Source organism: Psittacula echo (assembly GCF_963264785.1).
Source record: "Psittacula echo genome assembly, chromosome: 7".
Taxonomy (NCBI): Eukaryota; Metazoa; Chordata; class Aves; order Psittaciformes; family Psittacidae; genus Psittacula; species Psittacula echo.
The window spans coordinates 25,806,843-25,830,126 of record NC_137740.1 but is presented as its reverse complement, the minus strand read 5'-3'; the positions used below and the strand labels follow the sequence as shown (position 1 = coordinate 25,830,126).

The following is a 23,284-nucleotide window of genomic DNA, read 5'->3' as shown; positions in this document are numbered from 1 at the left end:
TAAAACAACTTTGCCCGGCAAGACAGGATTTATTGTGAAAAAGGGTGAGATGGAATTGTTCATCCAGAAATGCCTTCTCCAGAAGGATTCAGGGGTGCTGGAGCCAGAGGCAGGATGGAGCACAGTCTAGCCGCCCGTGCACACAGGACAGGCTGCGCATTAAATATGGTAATTTTTGATTAGCCAGATATGACTCCTTGAACCACAGTTCTGAGCAGTGAGGAAGCCATCGCCGAGGAGAAAAGGCAACACTAGTTTATTAAACCAGACTGAACCGGCAGTAACGAAGGCGGCGGTGGTTACTCGCAGCCACGTGGCCCCGCGCGGCACGGGCGGCTCAGTTCCAGCGCCTCCCGAGCCGGCACATTCTTCCCCTCAGCCGCACCGAGCCCTTCCAGGCCCGTCCCGTTCTCCCGCCCCGAGGTCGCCAGTAACGGGGCCGCCAACGACGGCTCCCTCAGGAAGGCGGGCCGCGTACGCAGCGCCCCCTTCCGCCCCTCCACCGTCCACCGACCCACTTCGGCAGCGGAGGGAGGGGCGCGGCCGGACTTATTTCTCGGCGGAGCGATGCCGCCCTCTTGAGCCTGCCGGTCGCCCCGCCGGAGGCGGAGGGTTACGGGGCGCAGTGCTGCGTCGGCGTAGGCGGTGTGGCTTCAGCTGTCGCGGCGGCTACCTGGGTGTCGTGCTTGTGCTTGCCACCTCCGCTGCGGTTCGCTCCCGCCGCCCCGCCAGTAGCTCTGCGCCTAGTTCCGCTGTCTCTGCGCTCTCCGCTACCGCTTCCCGGCGGGCTGGGGCTGCGTCTGCGTCTTCGTCTTCGCGTCGGCTTCCTCCTTAGCCTGGAGGCTCCCAATATGTACAGCATCGTCTGTGCTGAGAGGCACCAGGTACGGCGGGACACCCCGGACGGCCGGCCCAGACGCGGCCCGCACCGGCTGTGAGGGGACGGGAGGCGGTATGGGGGGACAGCGGGCACTGTGGGGCCGGGGGCAGCTGGCGCTGCGCCGCCACGGCCCCGCTGCTCTTTGTTCGCCGCTCGGCGCAAGGGTGGCGGCGGCCCAAGGCTGCCGGCGGGTGGGGCGGGCCCCACGGTGGCGGGCCTGGCCCGCCGCACCGTGCCCTCTCCGCGCCCTCGGGGGGGGGGGGGCGGGGAACGCGAGTCCGGCTGGCTCCGCGGCTTTTTGTTGCTTATTTGGGCCCGTTTCTCAAGGGCTGGCCACATTTCTAAGTTGCCGTGCTCTTCAAGGCGAAGTTGTGTGAATGCTCTGAGTGGTGTGAGATGGATCCCCTCACAGCTACCTGCCTTCGTCCCACGGGGTGTACCGCGAGGGGAAGTCGGCGTTGCTGCCGTTTCCCCGCATGGGCACCGGCAGCTGGTTGGGAATGCCGTGTAGCTCCCAGGCCGGAAATTCAGATGTTCCTCATGCGGGTGGTTACTGTTCCAAGGTCAGGCGTTGCCTGCGCGCCTTTCCAAGCCACGTAGTGGCACCTTCCTTAAACCCTTTATAGTAAGGGTAGGAGGGGGTAATGGGAGAAAGTGGCAGAAATCCTGGACTTTGGAAAAAATAGTTGTTTTGGGCTGAAGAACATGTGCAGACAGCTGGTTGCCAATGTCATGGTCCTCCCTGCCATCTATACCAGTTCTAGGAAGTAGGCGATAACACAGTGAAAACAGTGGATGTCAGTCCACCTGAATGCTTCTGGAGAAAGGTGATGAGTATGAATTCCCAGAAGGGGGTTGGGGGGGGGGGGGCGGGGGAGGAGGGAAGGAAGAGGTACAGTATTTTTGCCTGCATACACAGAGTTTGAGCTCGTTTTTAGAATTTTTCAGAGGTGTTTCAAGGTAGAAAATATCTTTTAATGGGCATCTTCACTGCTCCTTCACCTGGGGTTCCCATAGACATAAAACCTGAATTGGTTACAGTTTTATGCAGGGTGGAAAACTGTTGATGAAGTGAGAGGTGAGGCATCTGAGTTATTTAAAAAGGAGAAGAATAGCAAAACTGAGTGGTGGTAGATTAGTGGAAATTCAGTACCATTTCAGTCACTTTCCTTGTTTGTTGTGAAAGGGAGGATTTTTTTTATTATTATTTTCCACTGATGGGTGTGTAGACACCACATTTATTCTCTTCTGGTAAGAAACCAGGCAGGATGTGGTGCTTTGATGGTGAGATGGGTTTAATTTTAGAAAGCAGATTTTGTAGCCACAAGCCTAACTCTTGGAGCAGAGAATGCAACAGTCAGGGAATACTTTCCAGTTAGGAAATGGTACTTTAGCTACTGTAAATAATTTTGTTTGTCTAACTTTATTTTCTTCAGCTAAGTTCTTAAGGAGCAGGAGATGGTAAGATGGGCAAAACCTGCCCAGAATGGGGGGTGTGAGACAACACTGACACAAACAAAAATCCACCAGTTTGGTGGTTGTGTGACAGAGGTTTGAAGAAGGTGTGTTAGTAGAAAAACAAACAGAAAAAAAAAGGGGGGGGGAGGGAAAGAGCTCAGATTTTAAGAGTGCATATGAAGCAGAAGGCAGAAAAAGAGGTATATATAAAGACTATGACGACACCAACAAAAAAGTACTACGTGGGAAAGGAGAAGAGGAAACGGAACCAGTATGGAAAAGTGGTGTAATGAGCAGTAGTAAGACTCGGTGAAACAAAAACGCAGTATCAAAAGAAGAGGGTTGGGAGGGGAAGGGATAGCATTGGAAGCTGTACTGAATGGGCATGTGGTGTGCTACAGGTCAGAGTTGTAGTTGGAACAGCAGTAACATTCAAACATGAAACCTGCTTCTCAATTTTTTTTAAGTCGACATACACAGATGTGTGTTTGATAGATCTTTCTAGACTTGCTTTCTATGGAGGATAGTCCAAGAATTACATCTTCTTGGACTGCATCTAAAAGATTTTGAAAGATGTTCGTAGTTCTTCTTCCTTCCCCTTCAATTCTTAACCAGTGATAGCAAATACACTTTCCCTCTCCCCTCATGGTTGAGGTGGGAGAACAACTAAGCCTTGAAGTGAAATAGAACAGTTTTGTTTACAAGTCACAGTTATCAATGAGACTAAATCTTTAGTGGATAACAGTTGAAAAGTGAATATGCGAAACAAAAGTTGTATAAATTCTGTGAGTCTTTCAATCACTGGTGTAAAGAAGGTGAGCCTGTTTAGTGGTGTAAAGTATGTTGTTATATGTCTTGGTCCATGGTGTTTATCTAGAATGCAAATCTGGACATGAAAAGATTGTGTGTTTTTACCATAAATAAATGCTAATGTATAAAAGAGAAATTTTGAGGATGCCTGGTTTTATCTTCTGATAGAAGTAACGGATTATGAGTAGTTGTAATTGTGACCTACGTTTCTTCTGAACTGGGCCACGAAAAGCCAGAAAGTCCACAGCAACTAAAAAGCACAAAGTGTGTTAAAAGTATCTCCCCTTGTTGATCTATTACTTGTGAGTTGAAGAGATACCAACCTTTATCTGACAAAAAAGTTTGGGCAGAATTGGTACAAAGCAAGGCTTTTGTTTACTTTTATAATGAAATACTACACATGGAAAGTACCAATGGACTATATTAAAGACGAGAGTTATCAGATGGGAGGAAAAACAAATACTACCTGTGGTGTTAGGTCATGGCCAAGGTGACTTTTGCCTTAGTATGTGGCTCTGGGACCTGTTGTCTTGGCATCTCACCTGAGACCACAGCTCATGTGTCTCCTGAAAGTGGCTCTGCAGTGGAGAGTCCTAGGGCAGGTTTTAGATCTCGGAAAAATTCAACAGTAAATCATCTTGTGGCAGGTTTCTTAAATGTCGAAATGTTTTCTGCAGTAAACAGCTGTTCAAAAAAAATCGCAATGAACACATCCTAAGTTTTAAACACATTAATAATTAATGTGTTTAAACATGAAATATAACAATTTAAAGTGTATTAATCATGACATTTACTTGCCCTTATAACAGAGCTAATCATATTTCAATAGTATTTGCAAGATATGTGTAAGAGGATAGCATAGTGAACGATGAGAAGACTTAGTATCGTTATTTAGGTGAATCTTCTTAAATGTACCTCTAAATGTATATACAGTGAAATGGAAAGATGAGCTTAAAGGGAGAAAAATCCTCTTCTGGAAGTCAGTTATATGTAGTGAATTTATCTCTGAGTATATTATGAGCCATGACTCTTTCATGGTCCAGAGGTACATACATATAGCAAGTGAAAATATCAGTCTGTGGATAACAGTGTTTAGGAAACACAGTTATGTTTAAATCAAGCAACTGGCCAGACATTTGAGTACTGCATTCCTTTAGTTGAGTACAGCTGTTATCAGTGCAACGCACTACATGAATGCTTCATGGCTTCTGGCCTGTCTCAGTCCTTTGCATTGTTAATGCCTAACATGATTTTACACCTAGCTTTCTTTACAGTGAGGGTAGTAAAATACTGGCACAGGTTGCCCAGAGAGGTGGTGGATGTGCCGTCCTTTGAGACATTCAAGGCCAGGTAGGATGTGGTTCTGGGCAACCTGATCTAGTTGAAGATGTCCCTGCTCATTGCAGAGGGGTTGGACTAGATGACCTTTGAAGGTCCCTTCCAGCCTAGACTATTCTGTGATTCTATGATCAACTCTTGATTGAAGGTGGCTCAACAGGAGTATCAGTCTTAAATATTAAAACTAGAATGAAAATCCGAAGTTTATATATCACACTTATTTTTTGCTTTATTTTAAAAAATAAATACAGGAAATAGACCTGCTCTCCGGAATTTTCTGAAATGGAATGTGTTGTTTCCATTCTGGAATGCTAATTCTCTAGCTTTAGCATGTTTAAATAAGCATGTTTTGATTGAGCTTGAAAACTAATGATTTCAGAGGCATCAGACTTCATACTTTGTTTGGCAGTGATCTGTAAACATCATACTTGGTTTAAAAATGTAAAACCCAGGAAAATTACTAAAAAAGCAGCTGGCAGTTCTTGATGTGGTGAGCTAGAAGGGATTATCAGCAAGGGGGCGGGGGGAGGTAATTGCAAAGTGAGTTAGAGTTTTGAAGTAATTTTAAGAAAGGAGTTTGTTTGCCATACTTGTTTATAACCTTTAATGCAGAAAAAAATGCAGCATTCTTGGCTTTTCATTGAATTTTGGCTTATTGTCTGGCTCTTGTTTTGGCAGTATATACCAAACTAAACAGAATGCACAAAGTAATGAATATGCTTGTGCTATTTAATGCTATTTTGAGTAGGAATATTAGCTATGGGTCACATGTAACAGTACTGAAACTTTTTGGCAATAACTAAGACACTCAAATTCTTAGATACTCACATTGGACAACATGATTAGGTGCATGAACGCAGGATGTGTGGGATTGACTTCATGCACAAAGGAGGGCTTTAAAAGACAAATCTTCCATTTCAATCCAGAATTATTTTGGATGTCTTTTTTAGGTCTTGAAGGTTGTAAGCAAGTACATCAGGCAAAGTTAAAACACTGCACTTGTTCTTCTGTTACAGCAGAATGTGACAAAACATGCCCAGAGATGTAAACTGCAAGAATGATTCTGGAATTTAGTTGAAATTGTTGGAATAATTGTCATGTAACTCAGTGTTTCAGTTGAGGTGAATCTTTGGGGAAAGTGCGGACATGAGACTGTTTCTGGTTTTGAGAAGTGAAACTTCTTTAGAAACTGGAATGGTTATACCAGTTGTACCAACAAGAAAAATATTGACTTCCAAATGCTTAGTTAAATATTTAGTAAACAGAACTTGGTTTCAGTTTCATGACTTGCCTGTAGGATTATAAAAAGAATATATATTTAATCCATGAGATTATTATTTTTTTTCCTAGCAAAGTATGCTGACATTAAAGTATGTTGTAGAAAGTTGTAATCCCCAGGGTACTGTTCCTATAGTCCGTCCTACATTTCAGGGGTACTAAATCCAGACAGACACCACTGTTGCTCTGGAGCAGTTGTTTCCTTTGTACGTGTTGTGTCTGTTCTAGTAGCCAAACTTAATATTAATTCTTTGTACAAGGTACTTTCAGCATTGCAAGAAGCTGTTAAGGATAGAAGCAGTTTTCTGATAGACCTGGTATATAGTGGGATAATGCCCCCTGCAGCTCTTGACAATCAGCCTCCTGCTTGAGCTGCTGATCTACTTCCAGACCAAGGGCAGTGCAATTCCTGCCAAAATGATCCCCACATGTAAGCGCTGGCCAGGCAGTAGGGTCATGAGGCTGACTTTTCATTTTTGACGAGGAGAAAAGAGCTGCACCTCTTCTTAGGAAACCTGATTCCCAGTGTGGCATTCATTCTGCAGATACAAATATAGGTTTGAAACTGCAGTGGGAAACTCAAGTGGATGAAGTGATTGATGTTTTCGTGAGGTGGCATCAGGGTCATGGAAAGTTCCAGAGTGGGTGTTTGTTGCCTGTTCCCTCCCCACTGCTGCTGCTCCTCCTCTTCTCTCCTCCACCCAAAAAAACCCAGCATAAACAGCCCATCTGCAGAATCCCAGCAAAGCTACTCCAGTTGCAGAACTTGACCAGAACATAACAGTGTCTGTTTGCAGGGTAGGAAAGAGACTTTTTTTTTTTTTTTTTTCTCCAAAAAAGTTATCATTGAAATAGTGATTTCTGACTTTATAAGGGTTTTTTTTTTTTTTTTTTAATTTGGAAGTACTGGAGATATGCTTAGTCATTTCAGACATGTCCTTAATCCATCTCCAGTCCATTTTAGGCATTCAGCAGAAGAAGGATATAAGTAGATGGGTACAGGAAAAGCAAAAGGTAAGAGGCATGTGGATTGGTTTCTTTTTTTAAAATGTAGTAATTTTTTGTTGTGTTACTTAAGAGTTATCTACTATTGTAAGCAGCAATAATGATCTGGATATAGGAAGTGCTGAAGATTAGAGTTGTTAAGGAATTATCTAAAAATGGAATTCAGCTGTTAGAACTTTTTCTCTAAGCACAAATTTAGCCACTTTTGTCTCTGTGGGTATAAAATTGGTGTGGTTGACTTCTCATTAGGCACAAGAATGTATTGGTGTCAATAGCGAATTTTCAGGCTTTTTTCTGGGGGGTGTGTGTGTGTGAAGAAAACCATGTTTGTTTGGGCCAGGAACTTCTATTTAAGACAATATTAAAGTTTCACCTGAAATACATGATAGTATTCTCTACTGTCCTTTTACTTTATGCCTTCTCTTTTATTGCAGGTTATGATGCATGATTATCACAGAAGAAATTCATGTCTATAGCTTTTAAGGACTTTATTACATCATCTTCAAGCCTGATAGTTTTGGAATCCATATTGCATCTTCAAAGACGCATGTGCAAAGACACATCTGCTTTTGCATTTCAACAAACATCTTCCCTGTTAAAAGATACTGAAATTAAAGTGCTCTGTTTAACAAAGTAATACCATTATATTAAGATCTCCCAGTTAAAATTTTACTATCATACATTTGCTAGGTAAGTTGATACTGTTAGCTGTGTATAAAATAGTTAATACTTTTTCTAAAGTTCTGGACTTTAAAACCTTTCTAAACTAAAACACAACAAAAGAAAGTGTATACAAGTGGATAATGATCTTTGTAAGTAATATTATTGTTGCCATTTTAGGGTCAAATGCTTTCAGTAGTAAGTGAATTTAAAATAAATGGATTAACACTAGAACTGGGATGGGGGATGGTGTTGCCATTTTTGCTACTGATTTTTGCTCTCCTCTTTTTCTGTTTTGGGGTTTTCTTGTTTAGTCTCATCTTAAGAATTTTCTTAGACTTCAGGTGGAAATCATTGCTGGTAACATTATTAGTATCCTACGTGTACTTTCCTTTTAAAATGTTGATGAAAGTATACTTTTGCATATATTAGCAAAAAAAGAAAATCTGCCAAATCTGGTCTTTGTTGAGGGGAATGAAGCTTCTTGTGTAATCCAGTGGTTTTCAGCTGGCTCCTATGGAGATAGCAGAGATTCAGCATGTAGTTTTGAAGTTGGTACCTACTGAAGTGATGTGAATATGTTAAAAGTTGTGGTTTCAGTTGCTGGAAACTATTAATCCAGCCAATCCAAAGGTGATCAACATGAGCTGATCAGCAGTAGGACTTCTGTAGGCTTTTTGAGATGATTTTTTTTTTTTTCAGTTCCTCATGAATATTTGTTTGCAAGCAATGTGTTAATAGTACTTCGATACTAAAGCAAATGTTGTATCTGTAAGCTTTATATGTTGTGTTTTCAGCCATACCAACACAAAAATGATTCCCAATGGATATTTGATGTTTGAAGATGAAAACTTCATCGAGTCATCTGTTGCCAAACTAAACGCTTTGCGCAAAAGTGGTCAGTTCTGTGATGTCCGTCTCCAGGTACTTTTTTTCTGTCAGGGCATGATGATTGAATGCGTTGGGGTTTTTTGTTACGTTGTGTAATGCTATGTGCCTCATTGACTGTGTGGCATGAGATTTTAGAATCTGATTTTTATGAAAAATGCATACTTTAAAAATCCCAGACACACTTTGAGAGAAGCAATGCTAATATTTTTTCAGGTGATGTAAATTGGAGACAGTATCGATTTGAAAAATTTATTTGAACTTTGACATTCACTTGGGTAGGCCTTTATACTATTATAATACAAACGTAGTTTAAGAAAATTCTTACCAGCATGTGGGTTTCTTACTTGTGTTTTAAATAAAGGTATGTGGACATGAGATGTTGGCGCACCGAGCCGTACTAGCTTGCTGCAGTCCCTACCTGTTTGAAATCTTCAATAACGATAGTGATTGTCATGGAATTTCCCATGTTAAATTTGATGATCTCAATCCAGAAGCTGTTGAAGTTCTGTTGAATTATGCTTATACTGCTCAGTAAGTAGTTTGCATAGAAAGTAAACAAAGCAGACTTTCATTAAGAAAAATCAAAATAATAAATATTAATTTTTTTTAATAGGTTAAAAGCTGATAAAGAACTGGTGAAAGATGTATACTCGGCAGCAAAGAAGTTGAAGATGGAGAGAGTTAAGCAGGTATAGTTCCCACTTCTTCCAGAAATGTATTCCTCTTTCTCAAGCTGACTGCATCATGCTTTTTGGTGTTAATGAGACAAAAAATTATGTTTCTGTTTAAAATGTGCTCAGTGGATAAGCTTCTTTAGATGTTCATTAGAATTACATTGTTTAGAGTGGCATCACTATGTATTATTTCCACTTGTGTTATCTTTGTGCTGAAGGATTCTCTGAAGTTGTGTATTTGTGCACCTGTATAGTCCTGGCTGGTTACTTACTTTCAGGTTTGTGGAAGCAGTGGTGTGCTTGGTTGCATTGGGGTCATAATTAAACCTGTAAATCTGTGGCAGTATGTGGAAAAAGAATAATTCACACACTCCTGAAGGTATGCTTGATAGCGCCTGACTTTAAGAATACTTTCTCTTGCTGCAAATGGGGATACCTTTGACAAGGAAATAGGGATTCTTATCTTCACTTGACTGCAGATAAGCAGTTTTGAATAGTGTTCAATAGAAAGGCATGGGGGTCAATGTATGCGTGAGAACTTTTAAATGTGCATATCTGTATGGAAGGTAACATTTTGTTTACAGCTCTAGCGCAGGGAGAGGATGACAACAGTCAGTCACTATTCCGCAGTTAGAAATAAGATATTGTTATATGTTGGGAAGGATAATTGAAATGTATAACAATCTTATCTATGTATAAACTAAGATGTGGCCCTTTTTTGTAAAAGGTTTGTGGTGACTATTTGCTCTCCAAGATGGATGTTCAGAGCTGCATCTCTTACCGCAACTTTGCAAGTTGTATGGGAGACTCACGTTTGTTGAACAAGATTGATGGCTACATTCAGGAACATCTTTTACAGATTTCAGAACAGGAGGACTTTCTCAAACTTCCACGGTTAAAGGTTAGCTTAAGCTTGTAGATGTCCTTCTGGTATGCAATTTCCAAAAAAGCAACCCAAGGAGCAACTATTACAGCTTCCTTTTGGGGAACAGGAACAGTAAAAGTCAGTAGGTGCACTGACTTTTACCAGCAATGTGGATATTCTGGATCTGTTAACCTTAACAGCAGAGAATACATACTATCATCCTTTCTGAGCATAAAATGTAACTGCAGATGTACATAAATGTGCTTTCTAGTTTCAGTGGCATGGGCTGAAATCTCCTTGTAGCTGGTGTTTTCTAGCTCTCTGGTAAAGCAAGAGTAACGTTCACTATATAAAGTACAGTATGCAACAAATACAAGGGTAATACCTATAGACTAAATCATCTTTCTCTCTTCTAATTAAAGCTTGAGGTAATGCTGGAAGACAATGTTGGCCTACCTAGCAATGGCAAACTGTACACAAAGGTAATCAACTGGGTACAGCGCAGCATCTGGGAGAATGGAGACAGCCTGGAAGATCTAATGGAAGAGGTTAGTCTTTAAGAAAATGGGATTAAACATTAAAAAAAAAAAAATTAATATGAAGGATGATCCCATGATCCCTTTTTTTCTTTCACTTTTTTAACTATGACCCTAAAGAATTTAAATTTTACTGTAGGTACCCCTAAGCTGAGAAACTGGGGGGGTGTTCAGGTGAGCTGAATGAACTGTTCAGTCTGGTCTTCCTCTTTCCTTTTTTTTTTGCTCACTATGTGCTGTATAGTAACCTCAAAGTGGCATGTATCTTGCTTTAGAACTGGGGAGGTGGTACTGAAAGTTGCTGTAGATTCTTGATGTTTTCCTTTGCAGGTTTTGCTTGTAAATGCAAAGTAGGTAAAAGCTTCTAATGGTTGTTCCTCCCCATTGATTTATCTCCCCATAGGTTTATTAACAAAACTAGGATACCAAGGCTGAAGAACCAAGAAGAAACCTCAAGTGTATTGACACGTACAGAAGCAGCAGTCCTGCCCCAGTTCTCCTAAGAAAATCCGCTGTGGGCAGAGAACGATGATGATGCTTTAATGGTGTTTACTTACTCCTTTACAGGATACATTATTTTGAAAGTTGTGTGTTTATTAAATGGCTTTGCTCATGAATACTTATACTAGATATAGCCTGGGCAGTGTTTAATGGAAAACTTAGTGGGGAATCTAAATTTTTAATTGGCTAGAGACAATGGACCTTACAAAATCCCCTGAAACATCAACATTTTCCAAGTCTGTTACTAGAGGCACAAGTGATCTTCGGAAACACTTGTATAGGCAAAAGTACATGTTGATACTGTCGTATATTGTCAAGTGTATATTTCCTCTTGGAAAAACTCATTTTAAAAGCTTCAATCATGTTCAGATGCGTTTCATTGAAACAGTTGCATCTGATGTTTATTTGTGGAAACAGTTTCCTCAAGAACTTAAATTTATGTTGTTTTCTCTCATTCCCATACCTTTCTTTTAGAGTCCACTCTTGGCTTCTCTTAACATCTTTTGATTGAGATAAATGTGTATTTTTCAAAGCAGAAAACTTGTTTGCGGGGATAGTGAAAATGCTTGCATGAGATTGTGAATTTGTGTAATTCTGCAAATTAATGTGCTTTTTGCTTGTCTAATGTTTCTGTGCTGGAAAACCAGTAGAAGTCCTTGGAAAATGAAGATTTCTCTCAAGCTGAGAAAGTAAGGAACCTCATCCCATGTTTGAAGATTGCCACCATGACATCTGCTTCCTTTTAGTTTTGTCATTCTGCTAGATTGAGATGAGATGACAAGAAGTATGCTGGCGACTGCCTTTTGTAATCTGCCTGTAGCTAATAGCAGTGGAGACAGTAGCCATATGGGTATTCTGTTGTTGTTTTTGCAGGTTCAAACGCTGTACTACTCAGCTGATCACAAGCTGCTTGATGGAAATCTGCTAGATGGACAGGCTGAGGTGTATGGCAGTGATGATGACCACATTCAGTTTGTGCAGGTACAAATTGCAGACAGTCTCAGGTAACCCCAGATAGACTGGAGCAGTTTACAATACACCTGAAGTCTTGTGTACTGTTAGCAGAGAAAGCAGCAGTAGCTTTAATGAAGAAATAGGTGATGAGAAAGTATTGTTCTCAAAACTGCTGGAGGCAATGATTTAGTCTGTGTTTCTAGTTTTTCAGCAGACTGACTGTGCAAGTCTTTGCAAAACAGAGTGCTTGAGGTTTGACTTCAAAATAAATCTTAGGCTGTTAGAAGAAAGAAGAGGTAGAAAAGCAGCCAGCTGTAGCAAGTCAGCTGTGGCTTTGTAGACATATTCAAGAGACTGTAAAGAATCACGGAGTGCTTGGCTTGCAGTGGAGAATGCATCTGTTAAATTTTGGCACAGAAAAAGATCCCAGACGTAAGTTCTAATGCTTCAGTTGTCAACGTCCATTTCTTTTGTTCAGCTGCACTTTAATGTGCAAGAGAGATTTTTAAAAGCAGCAGTTAAGTAACGTCTCATCTGGAGATAGCCAGTAAGTCAGTGTTGTGCTGAGGGTTTTTTTGGTCTGTTTATTATACTTTTTTTTTCCTTCCTAGCCAGATATAATCATTCTCTACTCTTGAAAAACACACAGCTTAGCACTACAGAGGCTGTTTAGGAAACAAAGAATAATAATGGGCTAATAGATGCAAATTGTCAGTTGCTTTATACAAATTAAGGTTGTTTAAATTCATGGAGTTAGAAGCAAATATGTTGTAATATTTTAAAGCATGACAGTGGAATATATTGATGCAAAAGTGATTTCTGAAATTTTTAGCTAATGTTTATGTAAAACACTATCCCAGAACGTGGATTTTAGAAGTGAAAAGAGAGGAAAATGAAAAGGCAGTTAATTTTCCGTTTCTTACTAGTAAGCCTTCACCACCTTTGGCTACTACTTGCAATAGATGCTGAGACATGAATGGTCAAAAAGTTCGTTTTCAGAAATAAGGCCAAGAGTTCTCAACTTTTATACAATCCTTAATGATAGTAAGAATTGCCAACTTCAGCCATTCTAAACAGTTGAGAAAACTAATGCCAGAAAACCCATAGATGACAGCCCTGAAAAAATTGTAACTCTTAAATCTTTTAATTACAAAGGTTTATAATTTCTGTAATTGTCGAGGCAATTTAAGGATAAGAATAAGCTGTTAATTGGATGAAGATTCGGACATAACAAAAATTTCATCCACAAAGGAACTTATTTTCATGGTGAGCTGAGTATAGCAATCAAACTCCCATGTATAAGCTTATCTATGAGTTAGATGATGTATTTCAAAAGTGATATGACAGTTTCTATACAGATCAGACTCCAGGGAACTGCAAGCATTGCAGACTTGATATTGTTGTCATAAACTTTGCTGCTAAACCGAGTAGACAGAACATTAAAATTTTGTGTTTGGTTCTTATGATTCAAGAAAAAAATGAACCACCCAACCAACTGTGCAGTGTGCTCTGAAATGTGAGGGGGGGGGGATGCGAGAGGGTGGGATGTCATAGTTGAGCAAAATAATGTAAGCTATAGTATAAATGTAATTGAAGAAGAAAAGAAAGCAGAAATCTTCTGTTAGGTATCAAGGGTGTATAAACCAAGAAACAGCTAATCTGAGCACAGAGAGCAACTGAGGCGAAATAAATTTGTCTTCAGGGAATGAAGAGAATAGTTAATTCACTTCCAAATAGCATTATATAATTAACCCAAGTTCCAGAAGCAGAGCTTGTGAGTGAGGCTTCTAGTTTGTATCTCAGTTCTCTCCAAATGGATGTAGGTTTTTCCTTCCATTTGAAAACCTTGCCAGTAACTCATACTCTCTTCTAAGAATTTGAAATGATTTCTAGTTAGACACCAGCAGTATAAAGCTACTGTCACAGGATGGAAGGATTACCAGGGTAAGATGTAGGGTGGTTTTTGGCCACTGTTGCTGAGTAGGCAAGATGTTCTGTTGAAAATGTAGGTGTGCTATAATTGATGCTCTGCGGAGGTGGTAGCCTAAGTGTTCGTTTGAATAGTTATGTTAGAGAAGCAAAGGAGGAAGGAGGTGTAGTCTTTGGCTAGGTCTCTGTAGCTGCCTTTTGATTTTGCAGAAGAAGCCACCACGTGAGAATGATCACAAGCAGATTAGTAGCAGCTCCTCTGGAAGTCTTTCTCCAAATGCTACTGTTCAGAGTCCTAAGCATGAATGGAAAATCATTGCTTCAGAGAAAACTTCAAGTGAGTAACTGGGGCAGGGTTTGTCTAAAAGATGCATCTGGTGTTGTATACCTACCACTTCCCCCTCCCTGGGCATTCTCTTCAACATCTGTAAGGAATGCAGAAGTACCTTTTCTTACTGATGATGCAAGTCAAATTTGCCTAGTAATCTGTGGGATGTTTCTAACATAACTGGGGCCTAACTGGGATCCCTTACATCTTGATTACTTATGTGCAGGCTGTCCCAAATCCCACGGTGTATGTAATTTACCCAGAAAGTCCTAAGGAGCTAGGCAGCCTCTAATTTATGGAGCTATTTGGTGTATGTGCGCAAGGCACCTTTCTTTTAGCACATCTTTAGATTGCTGTCTTATGTCTTTGAACACTATATTAATAAGCTAAACCACATATTTTTCAGTAGCTATGCCAATACTTGGAACCAGTAACAAGAAGAAATAAAGTTTTCACACTTACAAGGGGAGAAGCATAATCTGATGACTCTAGTTAGTATCTACTTAAATTCACCTAAAATTTTATTATATTGGTGGTCTCTCCTTTGCTTCTGACAACAGGTAACACCTACCTGTGTCTAGCTGTTCTGGATGGTGTGCTGTGTGTGATATTCCTGCATGGCCGTAACAGCCCACAGAGCTCTCCCACAAGCACACCACGACTGCTGAAGAGTCTGAGTTTTGAGCTTCATCCAAACGATGTCATTGAGAAGCCCATGTCTCCAATGCAGTATGCTCGCTCTGGACTGGGCACAGCTGAACTTAATGGCAAACTGATTGCTGCAGGTAAAAGAAATAGTAACAATTCTTCAAACAACTTACTGGGTTGGGAGTGGGAGGGCAGTTGCTATACTGGAGTCAGGGTTCTTCAGTGTCAAAACAATTGGTCTTTGGAAGTGTGATATCATATAACCTTTTGCTTTTAGGTGGATATAACAGAGAAGAGTGTTTGCGCACAGTGGAATGCTACGATCCGCAAAAGGATACTTGGACTTTCATTGCACCAATGAGAACACCCAGAGCTCGGTTCCAGATGGCAGTTTTAATGGTGTGTGTTGGGTGGAGATCAGATGAAATGTGACTTTATGTAAATACAGGTGGGACAAACAGGGCAAACTTTACAAAATGGTAACAGATGTTGCTTAACTGTAGTTACATAGTTACTAAAGTGCTAATGATTTTTGTTGTGTACTTAGATGTGAAGCATCTTATTTTTTCCATTTAGGGGCAGCTGTATGTTGTGGGTGGGTCAAATGGTCACTCAGATGACTTGAGCTGTGGAGAAATGTATGAGCCAGAAATAGATGACTGGACTCCTGTTCCAGAACTGAGAACCAATCGCTGTAATGCAGGTAAACATTGGTTGATTGAATGGGTTTTTTAAAATATATCCATTTATTAGCTTACCTATTATCTTTTCCTATATGAATAGGAGTATGTGCCCTGAATGGAAAACTGTACATTGTTGGTGGTTCAGATCCTTATGGCCAAAAGGGACTTAAGAACTGTGATGTGTTTGATCCCATAACAAAATCTTGGACAAGCTGTGCTCCCCTCAATATCCGTAAGTTTGTTGTGTAGTAGGGAGGGGAGGAGTGATTGCAAACCTGCAGGTTTAAAACCAACCAACACAAAAAACTGTTTAAATATCAGCTGCTGTGGCATGGTTTTAGTGCATGACTTCTGTGCTGGGCTGTAACTCCTGGCATTTGATCATAGGGAGACATCAGTCTGCAGTGTGTGAGCTGGGTGGATATTTGTACATAATTGGAGGAGCAGAATCCTGGAACTGCCTGAACAGTGTAGAGCGTTACAATCCAGAGAACAACACCTGGACACTGATTGCACCCATGAACGTGGCTCGGCGAGGAGCTGGAGTGGCTGTCCGTGAGGGTATGTTTCCATGTGCTTAAACCTCTTGCTTGATGCTTAATGAATCTTTCATGTTAAGCTGTGATACAAGTAAAATACAAAGCTTCCTTCCTTTCTAGCAAGGAAACAATACAGTAAGAACCTGGCTATGTCTGCCTCCAATTTTAATTAAAAATTGTAACCAGAAAAACAAAAAAACTCTGGTTTTTGTTCTGGGGCATTTACCCCTACCCGTTTTCTTTTCAAAACATCACTGTGCAGTTTCTAGAGCTGCATCTGCCTGACTTTGAACACTGCACTTACTCTGAAATAACTTGCAGTCAGCTTGAATGATCCAAAGCAGATCAATACTGTAACTTCAAACTTTAAGTAAGGCAAAGGTTTCTAACAGAAAACCTGAAGTTCCTTCATTTTGGCTTAGTTTGTCTGCCCTGAAAGGAGGGGCTGTGTTTGGTGACACAGGTGGTGTTTAGCAGTGAAACATTCAATTTGCTTCCTTTTGCTAGGAAAACTCTTTGTTGGTGGAGGCTTTGATGGCTCTCATGCGGTGAGCTGCATGGAGATGTACGACCCTGCTAAGAACGAGTGGAAGATGATGGGAAGTATGACTACTCCAAGGAGCAATGCTGGGATTACGACAGTGGCAAACACTATTTATGCAGTTGGGGGATTTGATGGCAATGAATTCTTGAACACGCTTGAAGTCTACAATCCAGAGGCAAATGAATGGAGCCCCTACACAAAAATTTACAAGTTTTAAGCAAATTAAATTCTCTCTTCAAACTAACAGGCTTAGTGATGTAATTGTGTTTTAGTTGAGGTACACATGTGAATAGGGTTGGGGAGGGCATAGATGTTGCCAACAGCAACACAGAGCTTTTGCATATTGCATATTAATGTGCTGTACATATTTGTTTCGGAAAGAATATCAAGATGAAGGGGGTTTGTGTATTTTTCAGCTTTGGTTTAGGGTTGAGTTTTTTTAAGATTTTGAAGATAACACAGGAGAAACTGGACTGGGCATATCATTGCAGGAGCTTCCCCCAGTGTTTGTTTTGTCACTTTGCACATTAGATGACTTTGCCTGTAGGATGTGTTCTCGGGGCAGGAAGTGTAAGGTTTATGGGGGATAGTTTTTTTTCCATCAGGCCTTGTTTTCCTTCAGTAACTGGAACAATCTGTAACAAGAAGCCTTATTTAAATAGATACAATGGCTATTTTTTTTATTGAAAAAAAAAAAAGCTGACATACCTGCCAATACCTTATCTTTTATGATTGCCTTTTTATAACAGTTTTTATATACTCAGCAGAGTATTTTATCTGTTGAAATGAAAATGGCAGATAAATGGTTACTGAAGCAAAAAGACAACCTTGGAGTTCATAGAGACTGAGTGGGACAACTGATTTACCACTGTATGTGAGCTTCAGAGCTTTTGCCTCTGCTACAATATTGTAACTTAGTATGCAACACCTTTGTTAGAGCTGAATAGAGTTTCTGAACATAACATAGCTGTGACTTTCTAGGGTGGGGAAATTATTTTGGCTCCAAATATTTTGACAAAAAGGCAGAGGGTGTTTTCTGTACAGCAGTTTTGTTACTCTGGGTGAGCTAACCTTTGTAAAACAAAAACTTTGGTGTGCGGGTTTTCTCATGGTTATTAAACTGGCCAGTTGGCAATGAAAATGTGTTCATCTGGTTAGTAACTGTCTTAAGTTTATTTTTCTAATATTACAAGCTGAAAGGGTGATAGAACACAACTTGACTCTGTATGTGCTCAAAGTACTATGTTTTAGTTCACTTTCTCTATTCCTATGGATAAAATGTTGGTTAGGATGATGTCTAATGTGTAGTGCTGCACATCTAACTCTTGGTGCCAAAACTAGCACTGACTGCTTGCTGCTGATGCAAACACATTAAAGGTACCTTTTGGGAAATCCTTGCACCACAGGACTGCAGTGGTGTGTCTCTGTCCTCTTCTTTAACAAGGTGTAATTTTCAATAAGAAGGTTGCAGTGCTGTAACAGACCTTTCAAATGGATGTAGCTACAGCACAAACAATGGATGTTTAACTGAATCCTCTTCCTCAAAGTAGAAGAGGGTTAAAGTGTGATGTACACCTCCTACCAGCAACTTGAGCATTACACTTACTTCTGGAGGTCAGAAGGCTCAGCTGTTGGCTGAGGGGGATCTACCCCCTCAGAGGCTGCTCTCAGGCTCAGTTTACTAAAAGCTGTGTGCAAATGAGTGTGGTGCTCCACAGGTGAGATGAGAAAGGGGCCAAAGTGAACTTGAAGAAAGTGCATTAGAGTATGATGAAAAAAAGCACCCCATACTTTTATGAGGAGCTTGATCCTGTGGTCCTCAGCATTAAGTAAGTTTAGGAAATTAAGCTACACCAGTGACAGCACTAATTTCAGCAACCATCCCATTCTTAGTTCAGCTTTCTGATCCCAACTCTAGTTATTTCACATAACACCAGGCAGTCCTGCTGAAGGGGAAGGAGCATGAGCAGACCACAACATCTCTACTGGATGCAGGAAACCATCAGACCAAAGAAATGTACTGATTATTCCAAGGTGTAAAGCTGGATGCATTTGAACAGGAACAGTCAGTATGGGAGTAAGTAATACGGTACTTTTCATCTGTCAGCTGTCCTCCCATGCAGTGTATCAAAAGTAGATGTGACAGACATCCATCATGTGGTTAAGCTGATCCAGCTTCTTAGATTTGGGATACAAATTACCAATGTAAGCTTATTTGTGCATAACTAACTTACCTCAATGCTGGAGTAAGAACTTGGATGGAAATAGCCCTTAAAATGCTTTTTGCTCCAACAATAACTCCACTAAGCTGCTTCTGTCTGACTTTGAAGTGTCTGGGGGCAAGAACTGTATCCACAGTAATTAGGCAAAGTGAAAACAGCTACTCAGAGTGTAGAATTAACAGCCATTTACTGTAACAATAAATAATATGTTTTCAATGAAGATTTTACAAATACATCCAAAAGTTAGTATCAAAATGCTTCTAGAACTCTGCAGTCATCTCATCTCTGTACAAATACATAGAAGAGGTAGCTTCAAAGGCCACAGAAGCACTGAAAATGGCTTTTAGAAAGTTTCCATGGGCTTAAAGCAGTTTTGGAAAGCAACAAAATCAGTTCAAAAGAGGGTGGCACCTGGAGAGCAGATTTCTGCTGTATGAAGATTAAGCAGACATTTTAACAAAGGAAAAACATCCATTTCCTCCAAAAGAGGACCAGGACAAACATACCTGCATGACAGTGGGGGTTTGTTTTGGATTAAAAAAAAAAATAAAAATCTCTCTATATAAATATATATTAGCATAAATCCATTCCTTTCTTTCCCCATCTGCTATCATCTCTTTAAGTCTTATGTATCCTGTAGTTCACTACAGAGGCTACATACTGCATCTGCATGTTAGCCCTTCATGTCTGCAGGGTTAGCAAGCATTATGGGTATCTGGCCTGGTATTCAGCTGCTTTCCTTTCTGTCCTTTCAGAGCCCCAGGTGTCACAATATATTTTTTTCTCACTTGTCACTTCAGCAAACAAATGCCTTACATGGATTTTCCTATACAACAATTAACAGATCTAGCTCCAAATGTTTGGAATTCAGAACACCAGTCCAGCACATCTGCTGTGCACCAATTCCATTAGCTGGTGATTCTTAGCAGAAATCCTTTTATTTCATGTACACCTGTAACTAGTTGCTTGGGTTTTTTCCTTCAAATTAAATACAAAACAGCACCATCGAAAAAACAGAAGGCAGATTTTTTTGGGTCCTCGAATATTTCCCTCACATAACCCCAGAGAAGTTAGACTTTGCCTGGACAAGGGAAGCGCAGGGGGTGAGCAGCACAGCTCCAAACCTTCACCCAGGTGTCACAGCCAGCCCCTGTTCTTGGCTTCCGTCTGAACTGATGCATGGCACTGCTTAATGGTGTGTTCCAGCTGGAGTAGCTGGCAACATCCAATTTCTAACCTTTTCCTAGGGAAGAGAAGATAGAAAGGTTATCAAGACCCTATGGACCCACTTTATAGACAGGAATCTGGCCCTGTATTCCTTTAAAACAAAGTTCAAAGGGATTCTAATACTATGCTTTAATTCTGTCAGAAACAGAGAACACTTGGTGCCTCTGGAAATCCAGACATATTTTTATCTTTATAACAAATGATCAAGTTTATTATGGAGCTGAGTAATCATTACGTGCTCCCAGCTGTATCCTGCAATGAAATCTTTAGAAAGGAACAATTGAAGGGCCACACTGCAGTCATCAGTTCAGTCTTCTTAACCCAAACCTGAGCCTTTAATTATAAAAAGTTACTGGTTTTTACCCACTGTGTTTACACCGAAAGTCAACTACACATTTCCTACAGGTTTGTGTGTTGCAGATAGATAGAAACAAGTTCTCTCCACAGTTACAACATTGTCAGAGACTGATTTAGGCTTCAGGAATAGTGTGACTTCAGTATTCATTGGGCGCAGCTAGTCCTGTTCCTCTCGCACTTGCTCGACATCTGTCATTTCCCTGATAATCTGTGGAGTGTCACCAGTCAGAGACAATATTTTACAAGCTTATGCTTGCACAAGTTAAATATTGTTTAAATTAGCTGGTCATAAAGTGACTTATGGTCAACTATTCAACATGGGACACTGACAAAAAAGTATTGTAACATTTTTTTGGAAACTGAAACCTCCCCTAAGCATGCATTTACAGTAACCACAGGGATTCCTGCCTTGGAACATATGTGAGGCTGGCAAACGGTGCCAAATGTTTAAATAGCAGCCGGTCTAGTTGAACGCATGAGAAACCTCTCTAATTTCAATGTTCTTCTGAAAGAAAGCAAAACAAAGCTTCCATCCCTCAAGAGTGCTTCAATAGTTGTTGGCATAATGACCAGATCCATGATGTTGTTTCCCTATGTCCAATTTCATAAAAATCAGTGGGCAGACACTGAACTGCTGCAGGCCCTGGTGCATTTTTATTTACTCACACAGACTGACCAGTCTTCCCTGTGCAGTTTTGCCTATTTCCCCAGCTGTGAAACGGCCAAAATACCTGCTGTTGTTTTTCTATTTGAACTTGGAATTAGATGGTAAACTAAAAATGGTTAATGATAAACAGCAAGAAAAAAAAATCCCAAATCCTCATTTCTATACTTAAGCTTGAGTATTCTGCAAACATATTTGCTATTGCAATTGGTGAGGGGAAAAGGAAAATAAATCAAAACTTGCCACGCAACCGCAATATTATACATATACATATATATTTAATACAATTCAAATTAAAGGATGCTTTTAAAAAGGAAATGCACTATCTTCCCAGTATGTTTTGGCTCTCACAAGTAACGGAAGCTTGGCAGATCAGCCCAACAGAGCAGATGAATTCTATCACAAGCAGCAGTCTAAATGTGTATCATTTCTCAGGCAATAATCTACAGCACTGGCACAGCTACACTGACAAAAGAACATCTGTCCTCCTAATCACAGAATCACAGAATCCCAAGGGTTGGAAGGGACCTCAAAAGATCATCTAGTCCCACCCCCCTGCAAGAGCAGGGTAACCTAGAGTACATCACACAGGAACTTGTTCAGCCGGGCCTTGAATATCTCCAACGTAGGAGACTCCACAACCCCCTGGGCAACCTGTTCCAATGCTCTGTCACTCTCACAGTAAAGAAGTTTTTCCTGATGTTCACATGGAACCTCTTATGCTCCAGTTTACACCCATTACCCCTTGTCCTATCACTGGACTTCACTGAAAAAAACCTAGCTCCATCATCCTGACACTCACCCTTTACATATTTGTAAACATTGATGAGGTCACCCCTCAGTCTCTCTTCTCCAAGCTAGAGACCCAGCTCCCTCCTATGTCATTCACCAGCTAAAAACTGTACCTTGACTCAGTTTTGACACAGGAGAGTTAAGTACCACTGAGCAGCCAGTAGTAAGCACACAGTGTACTTGGGCTATCAGTCAAATCTGAATACAGAGTAAGAGAGAAAAATCAAGATGCCTCAGTAATACAAGTTATAAACTCTCTGCAGCAGTGAGTGCCTTGAAAAGCTTTCACTAAGAGCTCTTAAAACTAGCACAGAAAAATATCTCATCAGTTTCATTACCTTTACCTCAATCAAAATTTTCCCTACATCATTCTAGTGGCCACTGAGTAACAGTTAAAATGATAAATAGTATGATACTACATGCAGACTTTTATACCCAAGAACAGTACAAGAGGTGAATCAAACGTAGCTACTGCATTAACTAGAAATAAAGCCAATCAGGCCAAGACAGGCTGCTCTTGTACCTTCAGTAACACACTGGTGCATGCTGGATTGTGGATAACTTCCATTGAAACACGTGACACCACTGTGCGACACCTAGCTATGCCAGGCTGGAAGAAAGCGGCATACACAGGCACTGAAAAGGGCTCTCAAGAATCAGGAAAAAGGATGAGGTTTGCAGCTGATGCAGCTAGTACTCTCAGAGGGCAGTCCTGTGCTTCACTGCCACAGCCTGTGTATCACGACAATATACTAAACCATTGCTCTGACAACACCACACTCAGAATCTGGCCTCACGGCGGTATGGCAAGGAGAGGCACAAGGTGCTCTCCCTGGCTAGCAGGGAATGCCCGGCCATAGGGATCGAGCATGCTGGCAACCCTGTGTTATGCCCATTTCAGACCGGAGGCATTGGCATCTTCCCAATCGCCAGCTAACACAGTCACCTCAACCTCCTTTGCTAGTTTATTATAAGACAGATGCATCAGGTGGAATAGCAAGAAGAGCAGTACAAGAGTCATGCATTACTTTTAAGCAATCTACTTGGACACCCAGGCCTCTGTAAAATAGATTTTCTCAGTTCTGACAAGATCATAGGTTTGCAAAAAACATTTCTTTCTACCACTTACATCAAACTGTCCACTGCTCAACAGTGTACCCTGGGTAACTAAGTCTTCACATTAGCTGCTTGCCATGCAAGCTACAGCGATCTCTCTGAAACTTCCCTTGCAACCCAGCAACCCTACTGCTCACAGTGCCCACTTGAATGGGGAGGGAAGGAGGGAGGGAGGAGGAAACAAGGGCTTTAACTAAACCTCCCTTAGTCTACGTAATTCTTCTGCTGAAGCAGCTCAGGACTGCAGCATGTTCCCACTATTCAGAAGGCAAAAATCCAATCCAATTAAGATTCTCCAGGCTAGGATTTTCATGGTTTAGCACGAGGTGTCTCTACCCATGGCAGGGGGGCTGGAACTAAATGATCTTAAGGTCCTTTCCAATCC

The 23,284-nt window shown here is 40.9% G+C and overlaps 2 protein-coding genes across 8 annotated transcripts in view; one reads left to right on the top strand and one right to left on the bottom strand.

Moving 5' to 3' along the window:
* The first annotated feature begins 545 nt into the window (after positions 1-545).
* Positions 546-19,296, top strand: IVNS1ABP (influenza virus NS1A binding protein). Of its 2 annotated transcripts, XM_080622889.1 has the most exons (15): positions 546-884; positions 7,204-7,459; positions 8,227-8,353; positions 8,682-8,851; positions 8,934-9,009; positions 9,722-9,895; positions 10,282-10,407; positions 11,770-11,877; positions 13,990-14,116; positions 14,668-14,892; positions 15,033-15,154; positions 15,332-15,458; positions 15,539-15,670; positions 15,826-15,999; positions 16,485-19,296. In XM_080622889.1, exons 3-15 carry the CDS (start codon positions 8,243-8,245, stop codon positions 16,736-16,738), a joined length of 1,926 nt encoding a protein of 641 aa, XP_080479015.1. In that variant the 5' UTR covers positions 546-884; positions 7,204-7,459; positions 8,227-8,242; the 3' UTR covers positions 16,739-19,296. The 2 variants fall into 2 exon arrangements, with proteins under 2 accessions (XP_080479015.1, XP_080479016.1); XM_080622890.1 differs by lacking the exon at positions 546-884 and having other exon boundaries at positions 5,908-7,459.
* SWT1 (SWT1 RNA endoribonuclease homolog) overlaps positions 18,914-23,284 on the bottom strand; it is a 36,808-nt gene continuing 32,437 nt past the window's right edge. For all 6 annotated transcript variants that reach the window (XM_080622883.1, XM_080622881.1, XM_080622879.1 and 3 more), the window contains one exon: positions 18,914-19,986. In XM_080622883.1, the coding sequence (XP_080479009.1) occupies positions 19,881-19,986 (106 nt within the window). In that variant the 3' untranslated portion in view covers positions 18,914-19,880. The remainder of the gene's footprint in view (positions 19,987-23,284) is intronic.